Below are 20870 nucleotides of genomic sequence, written 5' to 3' on the forward strand. Positions count from 1 at the left end.
AAGACAGTCCAAACACGAGAAATTATAATTCTCTTTAAACCCTGGAAAACATTTTTATGAAGAATTAAGTGTGAAAGTGACTTAGGTTCAACAGTAATGAAAGTATTCCTATGCTGCAAACTTATATTGAAGAAAATTCAGACAAACTAAATTTCTACAGTTAGGGGAAGGGAAGTCAGGCTACACATTTTAAGGTAGAAGACAATCCTGCTTAAGTTTTGTGTGGCTTTTGCTCTGGCTGTTGCCATTGTTCTTCTCCATTGCCTTCCATAAGTTAAAGTAATCTGAATAAGCATTCTTGTGCCCTTACCTGCAACACGAAATAGTTAAATCTGATCAGCCCTTCTACAATGAGCCACTACATAATAAAAATTTGATTATCATTTCAGTATGTTGGAGTTAGTGAACTGCCTTGCATGAATCTTTTGTAAAACAGGCAAGTAAAATACCAGGGGGTAAACGATATGTTTGGGTACAAATTCTTCCATGGGAAAAATTATTTGTCACACTAGAAATTAATTGGGCATATTCTCTGTACAACCATATGGCACTGATATGGTTTGGCTCTGTGTCCCACCCAAACCTCATCTCAAATTGTAATCCCCATGTGTCAGCAAGGGAGATGACTGGATCATGGAGGTGGTCTCTCCATGCTGTTCTCGTGACAATGAGTCAGTTCTCATGAGATCTGATGGTTTTGTAAGCATCTGGTGTTTTTCCTGCTTCTACTTCTCTCTCCTGCCACCACGCAAAGAAGTCCTTCCTTCCCCTTCACCTTCTGCCATGATTGTAAGTTTCCCAAGGCCTTCTCAGCCACGTGGAACTGTGAGTCAATTAAATTTCTTTTCTTTATAAATTACCCAGTCTTGGGTATTTATTTATAGCAGTGTGAAAATGGACTAATACAGATACACTGCTTTGTGGTTTGAAAAAAATGAAAGCAAGCCATGAAATATAAGGACCTGAGCGCTGAAGAAGCACGACACACAAACACGAAATAATCACAACAGTGAAACAACATTGCATAAAGATAAGTCACTGGGAAATGTAACATGCTATGAGTTCATGAGTACAGGACATCTGTGGGTCAAAAGATAAAATTCATTTCAGCTATTGTGTTGAAACATAATATTTGTCTATGTGCTTGATGCTTATCTTATCTCCTTTGAGGGAATTTAAAGTGGGCTTTGAGCAGGAAGACTTTTCGCACAAAAGGAGTAATCAAAATCTGAGGTCTGTAAGAGGGAGAACAGAAACATAAATAGGCTAGGCAGAGAAAAGAAAAGTTTGGAAATCAGGGGAGTATAGAAATTCATCAGGAGGTGAATGCAAAAACTGCCAATTCCTTCAGTGAAGCCACATGATTGTCCTCCCGAGGCCCCTTCACCAGCTCATCAACTTTGCTGTTTAAAGATATCTTCCTGGATTTCAAAAGCAGCATAGAGTGAGTGTCCTTTCCTTGGAGCTTTATTCAGCACACAACTAGCAACTGACACATCCAAGGCAGCTTCTAAACAAAGTTTTGACTACTTGTGAGTTGCTATGTAACCCAGTGGTGAACATGGGAGAGGTTTAGGGTTGCACCTAAATAGATTTATTGTGTGTGCATATTCACATATAATTTTATTTATTGCCCTTCACTTAAGCCATTTCTTTTTTATGCCAAGTCTCTTGGTCTGTGGCCTTAGCATGGCCATCTTTTCCTCTCCCATTTTCATTGTCATTTCACTGTGCTGTGAAAAGGATTTCTCTACCCACACACAAAATACATTCTGGGAACAGAGTCGTTAAATATGAAAGTCACTGGTGTGTCAGCTTCAGCAATTATATGAGGTCGTTAGGTTGACCATGACTTTATTTCCACTTTTCTTGAATATATTAAGGTTCTAGTTCTTTTAATTCTGATTATAAATAATTTTTTTGGTCAATCTCCAGTTTAGGACTGTGATGTTTTAAAAGAATTAATTTTTCTTTATATTCCTTGGCTCAGAGCTTAATTCAAGTTAGGTTTCTTCTTTTAATCAAATATTTTCTTTTTTCTAGGCAGTTTCAAAGCAAGAATTGTACATTAGTTGATAGAACTGATGTGTGTGCATCCACACCAAACTCACACAGTGAGCAAATAAGACTCAGACCCAGTTCATTGTTTATTAAGAACTATATGCCCAAATGGAAATAACTATGTAGAAAGAAAGATACTTGTAACATTTTCCAGCTCACTCACCAAAAGGCACCAAGCTATTAGGTTTTATTTCTTTAAAAAAAATGAGGCAAACTCTTTCTTTTCTTAGAATAATAAGTTGGATTTTTTTCCCCACTATGGAAAAATCAATTTGATAGAAAAGAAATTATACACTGAATAATGTCAGAAATGAGCCCATAGGAAAAAATCTTCCCAAGAAAAAAAGCAGAAGATCCAACAGTCTGACAAAATTCTCAGAAAAAAAGATAAGTACAGGTAGGGCTGAAGAAGCATGCTAGAGTATGAATCTAATTATGTATTTGAATTTGAAGATAAAGTATTCGACACTGGTGAATATCTACAGAACTCTTGTAAAGACAGAGACTTTTTTTTTTTTAAAACAAAGAACTACTTGCCACTCCTTAATAAACTTGATATTTACCATCACCCTGTACTACAATCACTATATATTCTCAATTATTTCCAACTGGTTTTACTCTTCTTATGCAGACACCCTTTTTAACAATGCTGTTTCTAACACTAAAAGATTCCTTTCCTTCATTCCACCTCTCGGAAATTTTCTTAGCTAAGAACTAAAATAGAAAAAAAAAAATAACAAAAATTCGGCTTATCCATGGGTCAAGTTCACATGATCTAACCTACCAGTTGAGATAAAACAACGATGAGACAATTATTTTAGGTATGTTTTATCAGCTCCTGTAGTGAATATTGCAAACCATTCTCAGCTCTTCACAAGTTCTCAGTTTGGCGCTCCCTCTTCCTCTTGGTGCAATGGACCTCTCCATTCAACTTTAAGGTGAAGTGACATGCCAGTGAAGCCTCCACTCATTTCCTGCTTCATCACCTAATAATCTGAGTTGATACCTCCACCCTTTTACCTCCCTCTCAGGAAGAATTGCCCTCCTCCTGTCCAAGTCACCCTCAATCTGTTCTCCTGATCCCAACCCTCTAGCTGGGCTCAGTGGACCACACCGGCAATCCCAGCTACTCCAGAGGCTGAGGCAGGATCACATGAGCCCAGGAGTTCCAGGCTGCACTGAGCTATAATTGCATCACTGCACTCCAGACTGAGCAGCAGAGCCAGGCCTCCATCTCTAAAAAAGAAAAGAAGAAAAAAGAAAAAAGAAAAAAAAAGAAAGAAAGAAATTTTAACCCTCTCAACCTCTGCTAAACTGTCATCTTCAATTTTTATCTCTCTACTAGCTCAAGGTATATTAGATTTTTTCAAGGTGTATTATAAAGCTATCCTTTCTTTCTCTAAATAAATAAATAAATAAATAAATAATACAGTCCGCATTTGCTAGTCATCAACTGCTCACTCACTTCTCAGATCTTCCCAACCTCCTTCTTTTATTTCCAAGCGTTTTATCACCAGTTTTCTATAAAGAATCACCATTAACATTTTAAATGGTAGATTTAATGAGTTTTTACTTAGGACTTACCCTACTTCTCAGCAACATTTCTTACCATTGCCTGTCTTTGTTACTGTTGCCATTACTTCTGTTCTAAAATTCACTGCCCTTTGTTACACAACTTTGTACTTTCTCCATTCCTTATGTCTCTCTTCGTGCTACCATCCACCATTCTCTGAGCTTATCTGCTTCACACCATGTACCTGGGAGCTACTGGAAGGGTCTGAGGTCAGCAATTTTATTTCCTAACTTCACTTACCACTTCTTTGTACACGGCATTTTCATTTCTAGCTCTAGCTCCTGAATCTCCTGAGATGGAGATTGAAATTTTAGCAGCATGCTGGGTGTTTCCACATGGATTAGCCTCATGCACTTAAAATTTAAGAAGTTCGTGCCAGGCGGCTCACGCCTGTAATTCCAGCACTTTGGGAGGCCGAGGCCGGCGGATCACGGGGTCAAGAGATCAAGACCATCCTGGCTAACACGGTGAAACCCCGAATCTACTAAAAATACAAAAAAAAAAAAATTATCCGGGCGTGGTGGTGGCGCCTGTGGTCCCAGCTACTCGGGGGGCTGAGGCAGGAGAATGGCGTGAACCCGGGAGGCGGAGCTTGCAGTGAGCCCAGATGGCGCCGCTGCACTCCAGCCTGGGTGACAGAGCCAGACTCCATCTCAAAGAAAAAAAAAAAAAAAGAAGTTCGAGATCAGACTCCTCATTGATCCTCGACTTCTGTACTGTTTGTTTCTATGTCAATTATTGGCATCACTATTCTTCACCCTTTAATTTTACAGTTATTGTTCATTTTTATTTTCCTCAAGACCTCTTCTTGACATATTTTATACAAAGAAAGAAAACAGGCTAATTGTCATTGTTTCTGATGTTTTAAACTACTATGTACTAAATAGATGTTAGTTTTGCTATTTTTTCATTTTTCTATTTGATTTTAACTGATAATAAGAGACTCTTTAATAGTTTGACAAAAATGTTAAAAGGTTGTAAAACAATTGTTTTTTTCTTTTTGATTAAGATCATTTTGCATGGTTTTAGCTTATACTGTCATTTTTATAATTCCTCATTACTCTGCAAAGCAAGAAGGCCCGGGTGCACTATGAATTCAGTTTCAACAGTCTTTGCACATGTACTGCACTGTGCATGGGGTGCTCTTCCTCAGCAACTTCATTACTCTTTTTAGAGTAAGGGCATCTGCAGATGGCAGAAGGGAAGTTTCGCCATTGGCTTTCAGCCATCCTCCTGAGAATTAACCACTTCGGTGCTGTAGGCAGCTGTGATAATCAAAGAAGCTTCCAGCAATATCTCGGTATCCTCCTGAGAATCACACTGACTTTAGTGTTTCAGAGAGCTGCATTTATTAGCAATGACTTTTCTGTAGTTCCATCATTTCTGGAATTTCTGAAAGCCAGAAGTAACTTCCTGACATTTGCTGTACCAGGATTTCCAACATTTGTCTCTATGCTCCTATAATAAATCATGTTGTGTTTGTAATACCTTTAGTGATGTCTGTTTTCTTGTCTGCCCCTGACTGATAAATCATTTGGCACCATAAGCACTTCCTAGGTAAAGAATCACCTGAAGATAGTATTTTTTATTGGCTATTTCATTTAGTGAGATTTGTAGGCAGTAATGACTTTATCATCGGTGGAAAATGAGATGAAAGTCCATAAAATGCAGACAAAACAGTTACTTAAATTGTCACTTGTAGTTACCTGGCATACAGAGCCTAATGAAAGTGAAGCTGGAGAGTCCAAGTGACTTGGAAAAGAATGACAAGGAAGCGATGAGCACAAGGACTGTGGGGGAAGATGTCTACACTGAGATTAAAGAACAAAAATGCTCAGGATTTTAAGTTCTCAGCTCAAGGCATGATCAGAACACTAGAATGCCTATACCTGGACTGGAATCATCTTTTATCTTCTGTAGCCTCAGGACTGATGTATTAAAAAATCAGACCCAAACTTTGAGGCTGCAGCCTGCAAAATTACCATGCAAGTTAAATTCACAACCTCAACAGTTCTATTCAGTAAAAGGTAGGACACTGACCGTGAATAAGTCAGGATGCAACCAGAAAAAGAGAAACTGTTCTGAGAGCTTAAAGCACAAAGAATTAAAAGCAGAGGTTTGTTTACACTGTTGACGAAAGAGGCTTAGAATCTATTTAGGATCACCGATACACATCCCTACCTGTGTAGCTCTACTGAAATTTCTCTGGTTTCAGCCCATCACCATCTCTGGTGTAGCAACTGAAGTAGGTTGTAACTGGTAGCCCAGCCTATGACATTTATTTTCTTCAAAGTACATTTCAGAAGATCTTAAAGCACATCTCTGATTTGCACCCTACAACGAAATACAAAAATTGGCTAGTGTTCTGTAGACTTGTGGTCAAGTCCTAACTCACAGTGGGATAATGGGCAAAGACTTCTCTGAGTCAAAATTTTCCGATAAATAAAATTTTAACATTGGCATAGACTGGTAGATTTGAAATACTATTCACTTTGGGATATTTTGTTAAAAGCATTACTATGTGGGATTATAAACAGATTAAAGTAGAGTTCCTACGAATGAGGGCTCTCAGCGCCACGAAGCCATGCCCAGTAAGCAGCCCCAAACTCTGCTCCGGCCCCTCCCTGCCCACCATGTAGCTGTTAATGAGGATGTCCCATTGCATATTTTGAAAATCACTACATTAGAGGATTTTAAGGTTTCTTCAGCTCTAAATATTATTTTTTCTCTCACTTTGTAAACAATTTTTAATGACTCTAGAATCCATAAGAAATTAAATTCAGTCTTCTTAGCTTAGACATTGAAGGCTATTTATAAACTGGTTCTAACTTACTGCATCTTTATTTTTAAATCATTTTCTTCACAGACACTGTGCTTCCATCATTTTGAACTACAAGTTCATGTTGAGGGAATTCATGTGTGTTTAGAGAGCATTCGATGTAATTTCCTAGTTCTAATATACTAATGTGCTTTCTTTCTGTATGTCTAGAGCCCTGCTCACCTACCTACTTGAATCTTATGTATCCAAGGCCAACTTCTTGATTGATTTATCAGTTGAGATCATTTAGTTTCATTGATAAGTGAACCATTTAGGATTGTATTGACTGCAAGTAACAGAAAATCCTAAATATATTAGTAAATACATAAGGGCTTTTTTTTTACATGAATAAAGTGAGTAAAGGCAGCTCAGAATTGTATGATTGGAAATTATTGGAAATCTGCATCCTTCTTTCCCATCTGCCACGAAGCATGTAAAGTTGTCTCATAGCTAAGATAGACGCAGATCTCCAGCATTTTATACACATTCCAAGCAGCTGAAGGAGAAGCTTGTTAATAGTAAGTGTTCGAGTTTTCTGTTTTTCCTATTAAGCAGTAATCCCAGAAGTCCCACCCAACTTCCTCTTTTGTCTAGAATTTAGACACATGGGTGAAACTAGTCATTTGGCACCTGAATAATGGTTCTATTACTGTGGAAGACAGAATAATGGACATTAGATAGGTGACTCTTAGACTCTGACACAATAACAAATCTATTTGCTCCTTTGTGACTACAGTCAATTTACTAAACTGTGAAATTCTATCTTATGTATCTTTACTTTCCAAGAACCTGGCACAGTATCTCAATATATGAACGAATAATAATGAATCAATAACAACATTGTCTATTTTAAACTGACATTTGGCTAGCTAGTCAGAATGTCAAGAATAGACCCATTTTGTGCTCGTACTATTTCTATGAGAAATACTAGGAATAACTGGCCAGGAGAGACAAAAATAATTTTTATTTGAGAATGATCCTTCAAAAGAACAAAATGAAAGCTGAACATTATTAACTTCATTTTTATGACTGCCTGTCAATAAAGGTAGGGTATAATATATATTCCTGTATCCAATATTATTTTTTATTTTGTCCCATATTAACAGCTTCTCTTAACTTCTCACATATATCTAGGTAAATGATATATTATACATTTTTTAATGATTTAGATATATAAAGGAATGGAAGTTTCATTAAGCACATGTAAGCATTTATTATTTTGCCACACCAAGAACATTTATTAATTTTTGTATAGACTTTCCAACGTTTTACACATTAGAGTGAGATGTAACACCCTGTTTTTACAACATTAAGCAGAAATCTCCATGAATTTAGAAAATCCAGGTTTTATACTAATAAAATATCAAGGGAAGCTCCTGCACTTCTCATTAGCTTTAAGTGGTTCCTCAGCAACCAGTCACAAAATATTGAAACAGATCACTGTGGACAATGCCATCACACTAGGAGCCATATTTAAAACATCTACTCATCTATCTATCTATATATCTATGTACCTATCTATGATCTGTCTATCCATCACCTACTTACTGCCTTTCTCCAAAAATAATGCAAATAGTTTACAAATATACATATACTACAATAAGTGATATAAAAATGAATTTTAAAATATAGGCAATAGTAATCAGCAAGAAAGCATTAGGCTGAAAAAAAAAAGCAGATCAATCCAGCAATTAAATGAAATGTTTATCCTAATATCCTGCTCTGTTTCTAGAAGTTGATCGTTAATCTGGTTTTCAGATTTCTCATAACCCAGAAACATTCATTCAAGAGAACTCTGAGGTCAGTACTTGGGGATCCAATTAAACACCTCTCATGATCCCATGGAGATAGAGAGTAGAATGACAGGTACCAGAGGCTGGGAGAAATGTCTGGGGGTAGGGGCAGAGAGACTGGCTAACGGGTACATACATACAGTTAGACAGAAGGAGTAAACTCTAATGTTTTATAGCAGAGTAGGGCGACTCTAGTTAACAACAGTGCATTGTGTATTTCAAAATAGCCAGAAGACAGGACTTGAAATCTTCCCAACATATAGACATGATAAGTGCTCAAGGTGATGGATATCCTAAATTCCATGACTTGATCCTTACACATTCTAGGCATGTGACAAAAATCACACACACTCTATAGATGTGTACAAATATTATTTATCAATTTTAAAAAACCTATCAAGAGATTTCTGAATCTAAAGAAATGAGATCGTCCATTGAGTTAATCACAAGATCATCATTGTAATAGAAATGTTGACTCCCAGATCAGGTGACCATGGAGGAAAATGGACTGCAAACGCACAACACACACACAAAAGGGAGTTAGAAGGAGGGAGTTATTGGTCATAGACACATTAAAAAAAGGAGAGATAAATTTATCTTTGTGTCACTGTATACTGTGTTTAGGAAAATAGAGCTTTTTCCCCCCGAGATGTTATTGATGTTCCCTGTGAATGAGGACTGAATTGAACACTGTTAAATGGGTTTGGGAAATACTGAATTAAACAATGCTAGATCAATTTCCTTATTTTAGGAATTTTCAGGGCCTTTAATATTTAATTTGCATCATGATTCTGTAAGGGGGAATAAAGTATATAAGATTTCCCAGATTTTGTTGGCAATTACGGGAGATGGCATGCTGTTTACATTACACTGTTCTCCCTCTTAGACACAGGAAGACCCAGCCCGCTCTGCAGTTAGGTCAGGGCAATATGAATGAGTTTTGACTAATAGGATGGGACAGAAAGGACAGTGGGAAGAGGATGAACCACTTCCGTGCCTGGACATTTTTTTTTTTTTTTTGCAGTTCTTCAGTTTTCTCTTTTTCCATTGTGACTTTGGAGGCCACAGATTGAAGATAGCATAGCTACAGGATGGATGAGAGTCCCTCTCTATTCTGTAGTGAGATGTGATAGAAATGAAAAATAAGCTTTTGTTTTGTCCAGTCATTAAGATTTTAGGATTTACTCGTAAATTCGTCCTAGCTTCTCCTAGCTGAGAATTGCAGTCACAGCTCCTAAATTTTGAACATCTACAAACATCTTGTCTCTTAACATGAAATGTAGCTCCTAGATACATGGCTGAAAAGTATGCGCCCTAGAAGCTGTTACTCTTTATTTAAGTTACTGAAGAGTAACTCAATGTGAAAGACATTTTACAAAATATCCTGAGTTTTGTTTCAGAATGTTTTTATTTGTTCACCTGTACACGAATACCCAAATAATAAGTGCAACATCTTAAAGGAAGTAATCCAACACAGATCAACAAGAGACCTACATATTAGACATTTGCTTTCACGCAATCATGGTTTTACACCTTTGCTTTGTCTGTTGCTCAGGGAGGATGCTGAAAAACAATTGGCTGTCATTTTTCCAGTCACTTCAGAAAACTGCGTTGAGGCTCCTGATCCCAGTGTCTTTCAGCCCTGGTTTGTTTCCCTGGGACATCGGATGTAATTTGTTGTAACACTGTACTTCTCCAGTGAAGGAGAACTATCTATTCAGGTATCTGTTTTTATTTTTCACACACACACACACACACACACACACAGAGTTAAACTCTACATCTGGTTTGGATTTCACTAGTTTTTCCACAATGTCTCTTTTTTGTTCCTGAATCACATCTAGGATACCACATTACATTTAGTTGTCATGCCTCCTTAGCCCCCTCTGGACTGTCTAGGACAGTTTCTCAGACTTCCTTGTCTGGCATTTCTTTGTCTGGTCATGTATTCTGCAGAATATTCCTGTGATAGTTACTCTTATGTGTCAACTTGGATAGGCTATCATGCCCAGTTATTTAACCACATCCCAATCTAGGGGTTGTTGTGAAGGCTGACACCAACGATGTTGTGGCTAACATCAATGATGAATTGGCATTAAGTAAAAGATATTACCCTCGATAGTGTGGTTGGGGCCTCATCAAATCAACTCACCAGCTTTATTAAGCTGCAATTAATAAATGAAAATTGTATATATATTTATGATGTGCAATGCGATGTTTTGATATATGTATACATTGTGAGATGATTAAATCAAATTGACATATCCCTCATCTCACACTTAACCATTTTCTTGTGATGAGGACAATTAAGATCTACTCTTTTAGCAATTTTCAAGTATATAATAAGTTGATATTAACTGTAGTTACTATGCTATATAACAGATTTCCAAAACTTATTCCTTCTAACTGAAACTTTGTACCCTTTGACCGACTTCTCCCCACCCCGCAACCATTGCCCCAGTCCCCAGAAACTACCATTTTACTCTGCTTCTATGAGTTCAACCTTTTTAGATCCCACATATAAGTGAGAACATGTAGTACTATTTGCCTTTTGGTGTCTGACTTATAATTTTGTTTCTTTTTAAATGAGTGGAATGGGGACTTTAAGTTGAGAAATAAAGAAAAGATAGAAGCATCATGCTCAAAATTTTTTAAGAAATGATGAGGATAAAGGTGAAATATAAACAATAATTCCTAGTTCTCCTTATGGCAGAGACAATAAAGAAAATGATAATGACTTGCTGAGGAGTCAAATGACAGTATACAGTCATCATGAGGCAAAATACCCAACGAGGAAATGAGGGAGAGTGTGAAAGCAGGGGCTGAAAATGGAGAAAAAATGCAGATAGAGGATGACCCCTGGCACGAGCTCTCAGTCTTTGGGGCAGTCCTCCAAAGTCATGCCTCATATCTCACAGCAAAGTGGGGCATCCCACTCTCCCATGTGGCTTCAAGTGCCACCCTGTCCTCCAACAAAGACATTCAGATTCAATTAAAGGCAAGCAAGCAAAATAATACAAAAGAGAGAGCCCCTCTTTTGATCCCTGATTTAGAGATTTCTGGTGATCCTCTGTGTAACTAGCATAAGACAGCTGAGAACAGTGAGATCAGCACAGCCTAGACAAAAGGGGCGCAGTAATAATAATTTTGCAGTTTAAGAATAAAAATGTGCTTAGCACAGGACACAGTAAAAAGAAAAGCCTCAATACATGGTAGCCAATATAGTATGTCTTTTAAAAAATAGGTGTTTCAGTAAAGAATTAGGTATTCTACTGCTTTTTCTACATAGAAAAGTCCCACTGAGTGATGCCCACTTACCATAAGAAAGAACAAGAGGGAATAGAGAGTGATTTTGTGTTTGTATGTGTGTAATATCATATGATCAGTTGTAATCAATAATTGACAGCGTGGCTTGGGGTGTGTGTGCAGTGAAATTGCACACAGTATTTTTCATGTATATTACTGGAGTCAATGGAAAGTGACACTACAAACAGTTAAAAAAGAATCCTTATTGGACATAAATAAAGAAGGGATAAAGTTATTTCATCTCCTTCTGCTTCCTTTCTAAAGGAAAAATAGAAGACTCATAGCTAAATAGTGTGAGGTGAGAAATTCCTAAAGATTTGAAACATATGTATTGCATTTCATTGCACAGATCTAGAACCTTCTTTAAATCCAAATAAAATCATTTGTTTGGGTTTGATGCTTGTATGTAACCAGAAAAATACCTAAAATTGAGAACAAGTACCACATACAGAGATCAAGTGATTCATTGGTTCAAGCCAAATATTAGAATTAGTGAACTTTGTGTGTTTTCAGTTGACTTACAAATTATATATCTGTGTTTTTTCCACACATTTATATGTGTTATAATATGTATATGTTGGATGAGTTTATTCACACATTTACAGCTTTCTATTTCCTGTATTACCTTAGACAAGTATGCATAAACAATCTGAACACTTACTTCATTTAATTCATATTCCTGCGTGGCAAAGTAATTTGGTGTGATAGCATTTTTGTCGGTTTTCTGTTTTGTATTGCCGTACTGTTACTACCAGACAGCTGTTGAAATTTCAGGCCAATGGTTGATATCCCTCCCCCATCTTCAAGAAATTAACATCTCGTTGTATAAACATTTATTAATAACAATGTGTGTTCTTGAGTACAGACTTTCATAACGAAAAAAGATGAACCAAACTGTTTCTACCTACGAGCTCTCTTTTGCAATTCTTGCTTCCTCTGTCAATTATTCCTTCTACCTGTAGTCTACCTAGGTTGTGAGTAGGAGGGGAAGAGGGAAAGAAATAGAGAACCTCAACACTTGGTTGCTATGATGGGATCTAAGGCTATTTCATTTTGTATACAGTTTACATTGCGCTCTTGGTTACCATAGAGATATTGTTAAATGTCATTCACAAGGTTGGGCTGTATTAGTGCAAAGCCTGAGAGTAGCTGAAACACTAGGGGGGCATTACACCCACCGTAGGGGAAAGGAATTCACTGGGACATCCGAATGTTCCAAGAGGAAACACAAGCAATGAGGCACTGAGCATGAATAGCTACAACTTGAGCCCACCTCTCCTGACCACTATATCACACTATTCTTTTAAAATACAGTTCAGGTTTCTGAGTAAAACAGTTTACACAGCATATATGAGGGCTAAACACCTCTCTCTGGTCCAGCAGAAATGACAAGAAAAACTGTAAGTCATAAGTAAGCTTCTGAATGACATGTTGTTAGCATAAGCATATCTAACACAAAATACATTTTTTAAATGTACATAAACTTTGCTTTCTCTGCACGGTTTTTGCCAAGAGTTAAAATCCAGATGTAACACTTTATGGAGACAAAAACACTTATAGCTACTGTATTATAATTCCTCACACTACCAATTAAGAAATTCTGCCCTGAAGTATGAATGTTTCTCTGAAATTCTCTACAAATCACCATTAATAAGATAATAGGGCAGAAAAATTAGCAGGGAGTTCATTTGATTTTTCCCCCCTAAAGGCTGGCTTTAGTTAGAAAATTTATCTACATTTCTATTCTAACACATTGTGAATGATAAACGAACTCTACTGCTTAAAGGACATGACATTGCTATGCTATTTTCTCTCATCAGAATATTCTACCTAGCAAAGTTCATAGCTCAGTGCTTGTCCCCTTATAAGGAATAGAGAGGGAAATGAAACTCACTACTCTGAAGACCTCAAGTTTAGGGCATGACTCAAAATAGCAAAAAGAAATAGTCTGAGAGGCACAAGGCCAGCCAGAAAGCTGATTCACTGTTTTGGTCTCTATCAAGTCTGTCTGTTCCAGCTCATTCTACATAGGAAAAGCAATAAGGAAGCTATTTTACATTGCTTTCATCACCAGATTCAATGGCTTCAGGACCAAAGACAGTGAAAAGGTATTTTTCTGGAAACTTAAAGCTGAACGCGAGAGGAAAACACATGGCCCTTCATCGCCTCCCCGCAGATCTGTCTGCACTCTCTTCCATTCTCTTCTGTATTATTTCAAGAACAGCCTTCTTATTCAGACAACCTCCTGTATGATCCCCACAGCAATGGCTATAACCCTGATGGGTGACAAATGTTGAATTGGTATTGCTAAGGCGAGTGCTTCAGTCAGAGAGAGAGAGAAAAAAAAAAAACTTGCATTCTTTTATAGCTGTTACAAGAAAAGTCAGTTTATTATCACTGGTTAGTTTTTGAACTTGAGGAACACGGTGGCTAACTCTCTTATCTTAGGTTAGAGACACACACGTCTGCTAAGAACAGGGCAAAGTGAGAAACATTGTATTTATAGAAAAGAGAATATGAGAAAAGTTGACTCAGAGTTCAAGTGGTATAAAGTGGGAAACATTCTAGGAGAAATGTTTACAATTCAATTTATGGCTATTATGAGCGATGGTATTTTCTGAGTAGGCTATTTATTTAACGACAACCTTATGCATCACTACCATTAGGTGTAAATCCTATTACAGATAATAGGGCAACTACTAGAACTCGTTTGCTAATATTAGAAAATGATAGCAAGAAATCTGTACTCATGTCTTCTAGAACATAAAAAACCGAAACAGCAAAATATTTATTTTTAAAAAGTCGACAAAGACAGGTCACTCATTTCTGATGTTGGTAATAAACACGTCAGAGAAAAAACATTATAAGGCACATTATAAGAGTAAAATTTTGCAACTGTTTTGATTATTGAAACATTTAGCCAATAAAGAACTTTCTACAAGATGACATAACAATGAAAATGTTACTAATACACAAATGAAAAGTCCTTCAGTAAAAAATATTAGAATATTAGAATGTTCCATAAAGGTCAGCTATGCTGTGATATAACCCAACTGCTTTCCATTTTGGACTCTTAATATTTTATTTGTTTGTATGGGTTTTTGTAATTCCTACCTAGCAATATGCATTTATTGATCTTCTGGGTGGGGGAGAAGGGCACTTGACAGGGGCAATTAACTTACATTACATTGTTAAATCCTAACTTTAGACTGTGAAATCTAAAGAACCTATTAGCAAAATCAATCAATATAATGAAAATAAGGCATATAATTAGTCCGTTCTTCCTCACTTTGCCACAGAGGTCAAAATGAAAAGTAAATGTGTTCTAGGTGTTAAATAATTTATTGTAATTTAAAAACCATACCTAATAAACAGTATATCTCTTCATATAGAACACATGCAAAATTAAGGAACTATAAACTAGAACATGAAATATCAGGCTCCATGGTTCTATGTTGTGTTTTTATCAATAACTGTCACAGTACATGGATCATGCCAGTGCTAAGATATTAATAACGTCCACGCAATGGGAAAACTATTACAGATGACTTTCAGTAATTTTCCCCAGCACTTATCATTATCAGCTGACACTGCTGATTCTTTCAGGAAATCAAACTACTATTCTGTTTAGAAGTTAAAGTAAATAACACCTTTCACACTTAGATACTCAAGGCTTTATTTAAAAACAGTTTAAGGATGATGGTTAATATACAGTATAGGCTTGGCTATAAAAATGTTTCTACTGCTTATCTCTCCTACTGAGTTTTTAATGAAAGAACTCATTTCTAATTAACTGCAAATAATCGGGCTAAAAACAAAAAACAAGCAGTCAGTACTAATATTAGGGAAAAATTAGTTCTTTTTAAAAAAGTAGCAGATACTTTATGTCCCATAAGTGCATTATAATCTCTCAGTTATGAATCAATGATCTTAGACCTGTGTCCTGGTATTTAATTAACCAAGGAGCAAATTCATGAAGAAGTATTCTACTGAGTGGAGATACTTAATTTAGCTTCTAAAAGTGTTCACGTTTACAACGAAGGAGTAGCTTAGATATCAAAATTGGTTAGTGTGATTTCAAGTTACAAAATTGTGCCTAAAAAAAATATTAATCTCCATGCTTCCTAGTCCAACATGTAGATGTGAATGTATGCGGAGAAGGTATTAGAGTTGAGATAAGGCACAATAACATTCATTTATAATCAAGCCCTATAATAGCATTGCAAAATAAACATTAGCAAAGGCAATTTTACAAAAGCTTTTTATTGATTGAAATGAAAGACATTTTCTGAAATGCTACAATTAGCATTTCAGGGCTTCAGAAAGACTGAGGTACTGGCATTTAACAAGATACTTGGTGGACAAGCGATCACAAAATGAAACTTACACAAAATGAGACATGGATGAGTTCATACGTAATGGCTTTTATATTATCTTGGATATAATTCTTTATTTTATATCACTACTGCGTATTTATTACATTATTTCTAAACACAATTTGAAAAAAAAAACAAAGAAACAATCTTGGTACCTCATAATTTACACCAAAAGATATCAGAACAAATAGAGCCACCAAATATCCATCTTAAATACTGTGTACATTTAACAGAAATAATCATACATGACAAATGATTCAAATTTGAATTTAAAAGGATCAAATAATTAGCCAGGAAAGCAAAATGTTTTTAACATATTATATATAGCACTTCCATTTGAGAATCCTAGCTGCTAAGATGACTTGAAAACATGGTCAAGGATTCCTAATATTTTAAACATATTCTCCCATCTACTTAAATAAAAGTTTGCTGTATTTGCATAAACCAATATTGAATTTCAGACACCTGATGGTTTTGCTAGACAACTGTATTCTGAAAAGCATACATGTTATAAGCTGTGGGACAGTGATAACAAGAAAACAAAACACAAATCTGCATCTGGTGGAGCTGAAATCAGGCCTCTTCAATTCAGCAGATCCATATTCTGAAGGATGAGGGCCACTCTGCTTGGAATGTACACCTACGTCAAAACAATTATGTCAGTGCAATTGAAGAAAGTACCAAACGGCCTGTCATTATGTCAAAGAAACATAGGCATGACGCAGTCTCACATCTGCCTAAAGTTACAGTTACCTTTACAATTTTACAAGCTCTTAGAAGGCTCAATTTCACAGTTTCAACAGTTCTAGCTGCAACATGACTACCATAAAGCAACCACCACTAGAGGGCTCCATACGACTTAATGAAAACCAATGCTCCTTACACAAGAATGATGTGAATGGCCCGGTTACTGCCGTGTTGAGGCTCTATCAGGTGGTGAAGGAAGCCTGCCCTACAGTTTGCAATGTTACTACTTCACTTAGATGAAGAAAAGCAATATACAAGGCACTGGTTTTGCATCAAGACGCTTATTTTTAATCTTGTCTTTGTTTTTTTCCTTTCAAGAACAAAAACTGAAATGTAATATAAGGAATCCTAACTCTCAATTTAAACCAATGAATCAGCTTGCCACTGCACTTAAACTAGGATTCAGATTCTCTCCATGGCGTGCACAGCCCTGACTCGCTCCTCCCTGCCTAAATCTGATATCCTAGCTCAGCTCCTTGCTTGCATCTTCACCCACTACACTCTAGCCACAGGAGCCTTTCAGTTCCTTGGACACAACAAACACTCCCTTTTGTTGGATCTTTGCCTATGATGTGCCTTCTGCTGTAAACACTCTTTGCCTTGCTGGTTCCTTATCTCTTGGAAAAATCCCAGCTATGTGGAGAGGCTTTCCTTGACAACCCTAGATATGATAAGTTCTTCTTTTCCAATCATGGCAGCTTTTTCGTTTCTTTCTGAACACTTAACACAATTTGTGAATGATTTTTCAAGTTTACCATCTGTTTCCCTCATTAGACTATGAGCTTTACAAAGGCAGAAGTCATACGTTTTATTTCTAACTCTCAGTTGGTGCCATTGAACAAGGCAGATGTTGATGACTGAATTAAAAAAATGAACAATGAATGAAGGAATAATAGTGGATCAATAGGTGCGTATTTAACAAGATATTATCTAATATATCTGAAATTTTTTTATAAAATTGAGAAGTGATTTGAATTGCTTAATGCTTATTTATATGCTAGTTCAAACAACATATCTAAGTATTAACAAAGCAAACAGTAAAAATAATATTGTAGATGGTTGTCATTGTGACAATCTGTCTTCATCTCTGACTTTGCTGATATTTTACTATTTTCAGTCACTTTATCTCTAAATGAAAGCTTGCCTGATGGTTTAAAAAAAAAAAAAGCTTTCAGAGGTTAGAACCAGAATGAAGGTGCAAAGCAAACATGACTTTAGGAAAAAAATCAAAGAAATAGAACAGTTGATTTTCACTGAATGAGACTTGTATGTCCAATGCATCTCAACTCTACAAATGTTTTCTCTTAAGGTTTCACAATAAAGAACCCATACTACTCTTAAAAAAATCAGACATATTGATACAGTTGGTTAGTTTTTAACATCAAAAGTTAAAGCAGTTTTAAAATGGTGGCACTTAAATTTATATTCTGGATTTAATGGCTAGAGAACAGTTTTTCTAATCTTCATTCAAAGTAATAGTGATTTAGGAAATGAAAGTCATCTGCAAAAGATTAACAAATGCCAGCAGTCGCTGTGTAGCTCAATGTCTCATGGTCTGTTTTGCAATACAGTATTTCCAAAAAGATAAATATTACATCCATGTAGTCACTAAGTGTGAGAAAACCATGTATTTCAGTGCTGCAAACTGTTTCCCTAGAGTTTACACATTGTATTTAATATCTCATAACTATCATATCACATCAGAATTTCACTGCTAATGCAATCCTTTCCATGCAATGTTTTCTCTTTGTCATACGTAAGATGTTATGAGACTGATTCAATAAAAGGAAGCTGGAGTTATCCATGAATAAAGCAGGACTATTACCAAAGATCCAGACAGACCCAGTCCAAAGGAGGGCACATTTCCATAATCAAGCTACAGACAAAATGAACACGAACCAAAGCAAAGAAGGAGAAAAAAAAAAACAAAAAACAGCCTGATTCAACCCATTCCCTCCCTACATCTTAGCAAAACATGTACAAATTGATAAAGTGACCTACTCTTCTACAGGAGTTTCCCATGTACTTATTAGGAGGTCTAGTCTACATCTTTCTTTCTTTCTTCCTTTTTTTTTTTTTTTTTTTTTTTTTTTTTTTTTTTTTTAAGATGGAGTCTTGCTCTGTCACCAGGCTGGAGTGCAGTGGTGTGATCTCAGCTCACTGCAATCTCCGCCTCCTGGGTTCAAGCCATTCTCCTGTCTCAGCCTCCTGAGTAGGAGTAGCTGGTATTAACAGGCACGCAACACCACACTCAGCTAATTTTTGTATTTTTAGTAGAGATGAGGTTTCTCCATGTTGGCCAGGATGGTCTCAATCTCTTGACCTGGTGATCTGCCCACCTTGGCCTCCCATATTGCTGAGATTACAGGCGTGAGCCACCGCGGCTGGTCATAGTCTACATATTTCATTTTGGGGATCACAGTAACTGGATTTAACTAATCAGTGGGACAGAAGGTTCAATTCGAATGGTTCTGAATTGTTCTGCCATGAGCAATCTAAAAATGAAAACCAATCTAAACATTTTAGTAGAACCAGGAACTGGACAAAAGAATTTCAGTTCCCTCTACATTGAAAACATTTCTCTTATAGAGTATCGTCCTACAATGCAGGTAAAAAGACTCTGATAAGTCCCAGGTTCCTGGGAAAGTTGCAATGAAACACATTAGACAGGCCTAGGATAAATAATGACAGGTCTCTGTTAGTGCGTGTTATAGTGACATATCTCAGATTTGGGTCCTATGCAATTGTGATATCTACTGTTTCATTCATAACCTCTATTTCATTAATGAAATATAATAATAATTACATAATGATAATTTAGAACCAGTCTTACTCTTTGATGTTTTGGCATTTTAGCTTGTCTAAATTTAAGAGGTTTTTTTTTCTTTCTCAAAGGAGTTTCGCTCTTGTTACCCAGGCTGGAGTTCAATGGTGCAATCTTGGCTCACCGCAGCCTCCGCCTCCCAGGTTCAAGTGATTCTCCTGCCTCAGCCTCCCGAGTAGCTGGGATTACAGGGATGTGCCACCACACCTAGCTAATTTTTTGTGTGTTTTTAGTAGACACGGGGTTTCTCCATGTTGGTAAGGCTGGTCTCAAACTCCTGACCTCAGCTGTTCTGCCTGCCTCGGCCTCCCAAAGTGCTGGGATTACAGGCGTGAGCCACCGCGCCCAGCCGAGGGTTTTTTTTTTAAAGGATGCCATAACAAAGTTCCAGGTTTGTAACATATGCACCGCAATATATTCCCATTGTGGCATTTAATGGTTAAAAAATGCTTCAAGAATACTCACTAACTGATGCTGGTCTTTTTATGTAAGGAGGTTTATGATGACAGTTCCGTCATACTTAGAGACCTCTTAATGCAATATGCTAAAAAAAACCCCTTTGGTCCACAATTGTACAGTATCATTAACAGAAATACTTTGTAATAATATACATATATTTCACTGCACTGTTAATTACCAGAATGTGTTTATATTGCTCCAGAGCTCTTGTGGTATAGGCAACATGGAAGAATTTCCCTAAGCCAGTGATTTTTCTTAACTATGGCTATTTATGGAATTTTGAGTTTTCTTCCGAGTATGTAAATCAATTTTCTTAGTGGTTAGAAAATTACTACTAATTATACTAAACAACGTAAGATAATCAGAGCTAACCCTTATGATGAGACAATTACAGACATGAACAATTTGGGGTTCCTAAAATTTAGTCTAAGTATTGGCTCTGTAATTCTCATTTTATCATTTTAATTTATAAAACAGTTTTGATTAATATGGCAAGAGAAAAGAAACATGAACACATTTAAGTAGATTTAAACACAATCATTTAAGTATATTTAAATATAAAAAGTATATTGATGTACCTGTATATAGAAACCACTTATCATTCATGATAATATGCATGCTGATAAACATATCTCATATGCTCATTTATTAGCCTGTAAGCCCTAACATTTGATACCTAGAATCGCCTTAAGAACATGAGACAACGTAGTATACAGCCATGAGTTTCATTTTTTTCTAGCTATATTAATAGTCTGCTCTTCACAAAGAATCAGAATAGCACAGTACAATCCAACTCATTTATTAAGAGAGTCAAATGCATGCTAATCTACTCAGTTATTTTGACGACTTTAATGACTTAATTGACTCGCTAACCATGAGTGTGGCTAAGAAAATAACTGTTCACACAATGGTC

General features: G+C 36.4%; 1 protein-coding gene across 1 annotated transcript in view; it reads right to left on the reverse strand.

The window, feature by feature from the left end:
* Window positions 1–15795: 15795 nt before the first annotated feature.
* The window catches only part of GBE1 (1,4-alpha-glucan branching enzyme 1), a 273138-nt gene continuing 268063 nt past the window's right edge, over window positions 15796–20870 (reverse strand). Inside the window, exon 16 of the mRNA XM_054551665.2 lies at window positions 15796–16567. Coding sequence (XP_054407640.2) covers window positions 16511–16567 — 57 coding nt within the window. The 3' untranslated portion in view covers window positions 15796–16510. The remainder of the gene's footprint in view (window positions 16568–20870) is intronic.

The sequence above is a fragment of the Pongo abelii genome, chromosome 2, assembly GCF_028885655.2.
Source record: "Pongo abelii isolate AG06213 chromosome 2, NHGRI_mPonAbe1-v2.0_pri, whole genome shotgun sequence".
Classification (NCBI taxonomy): Eukaryota; Metazoa; Chordata; class Mammalia; order Primates; family Hominidae; genus Pongo; species Pongo abelii.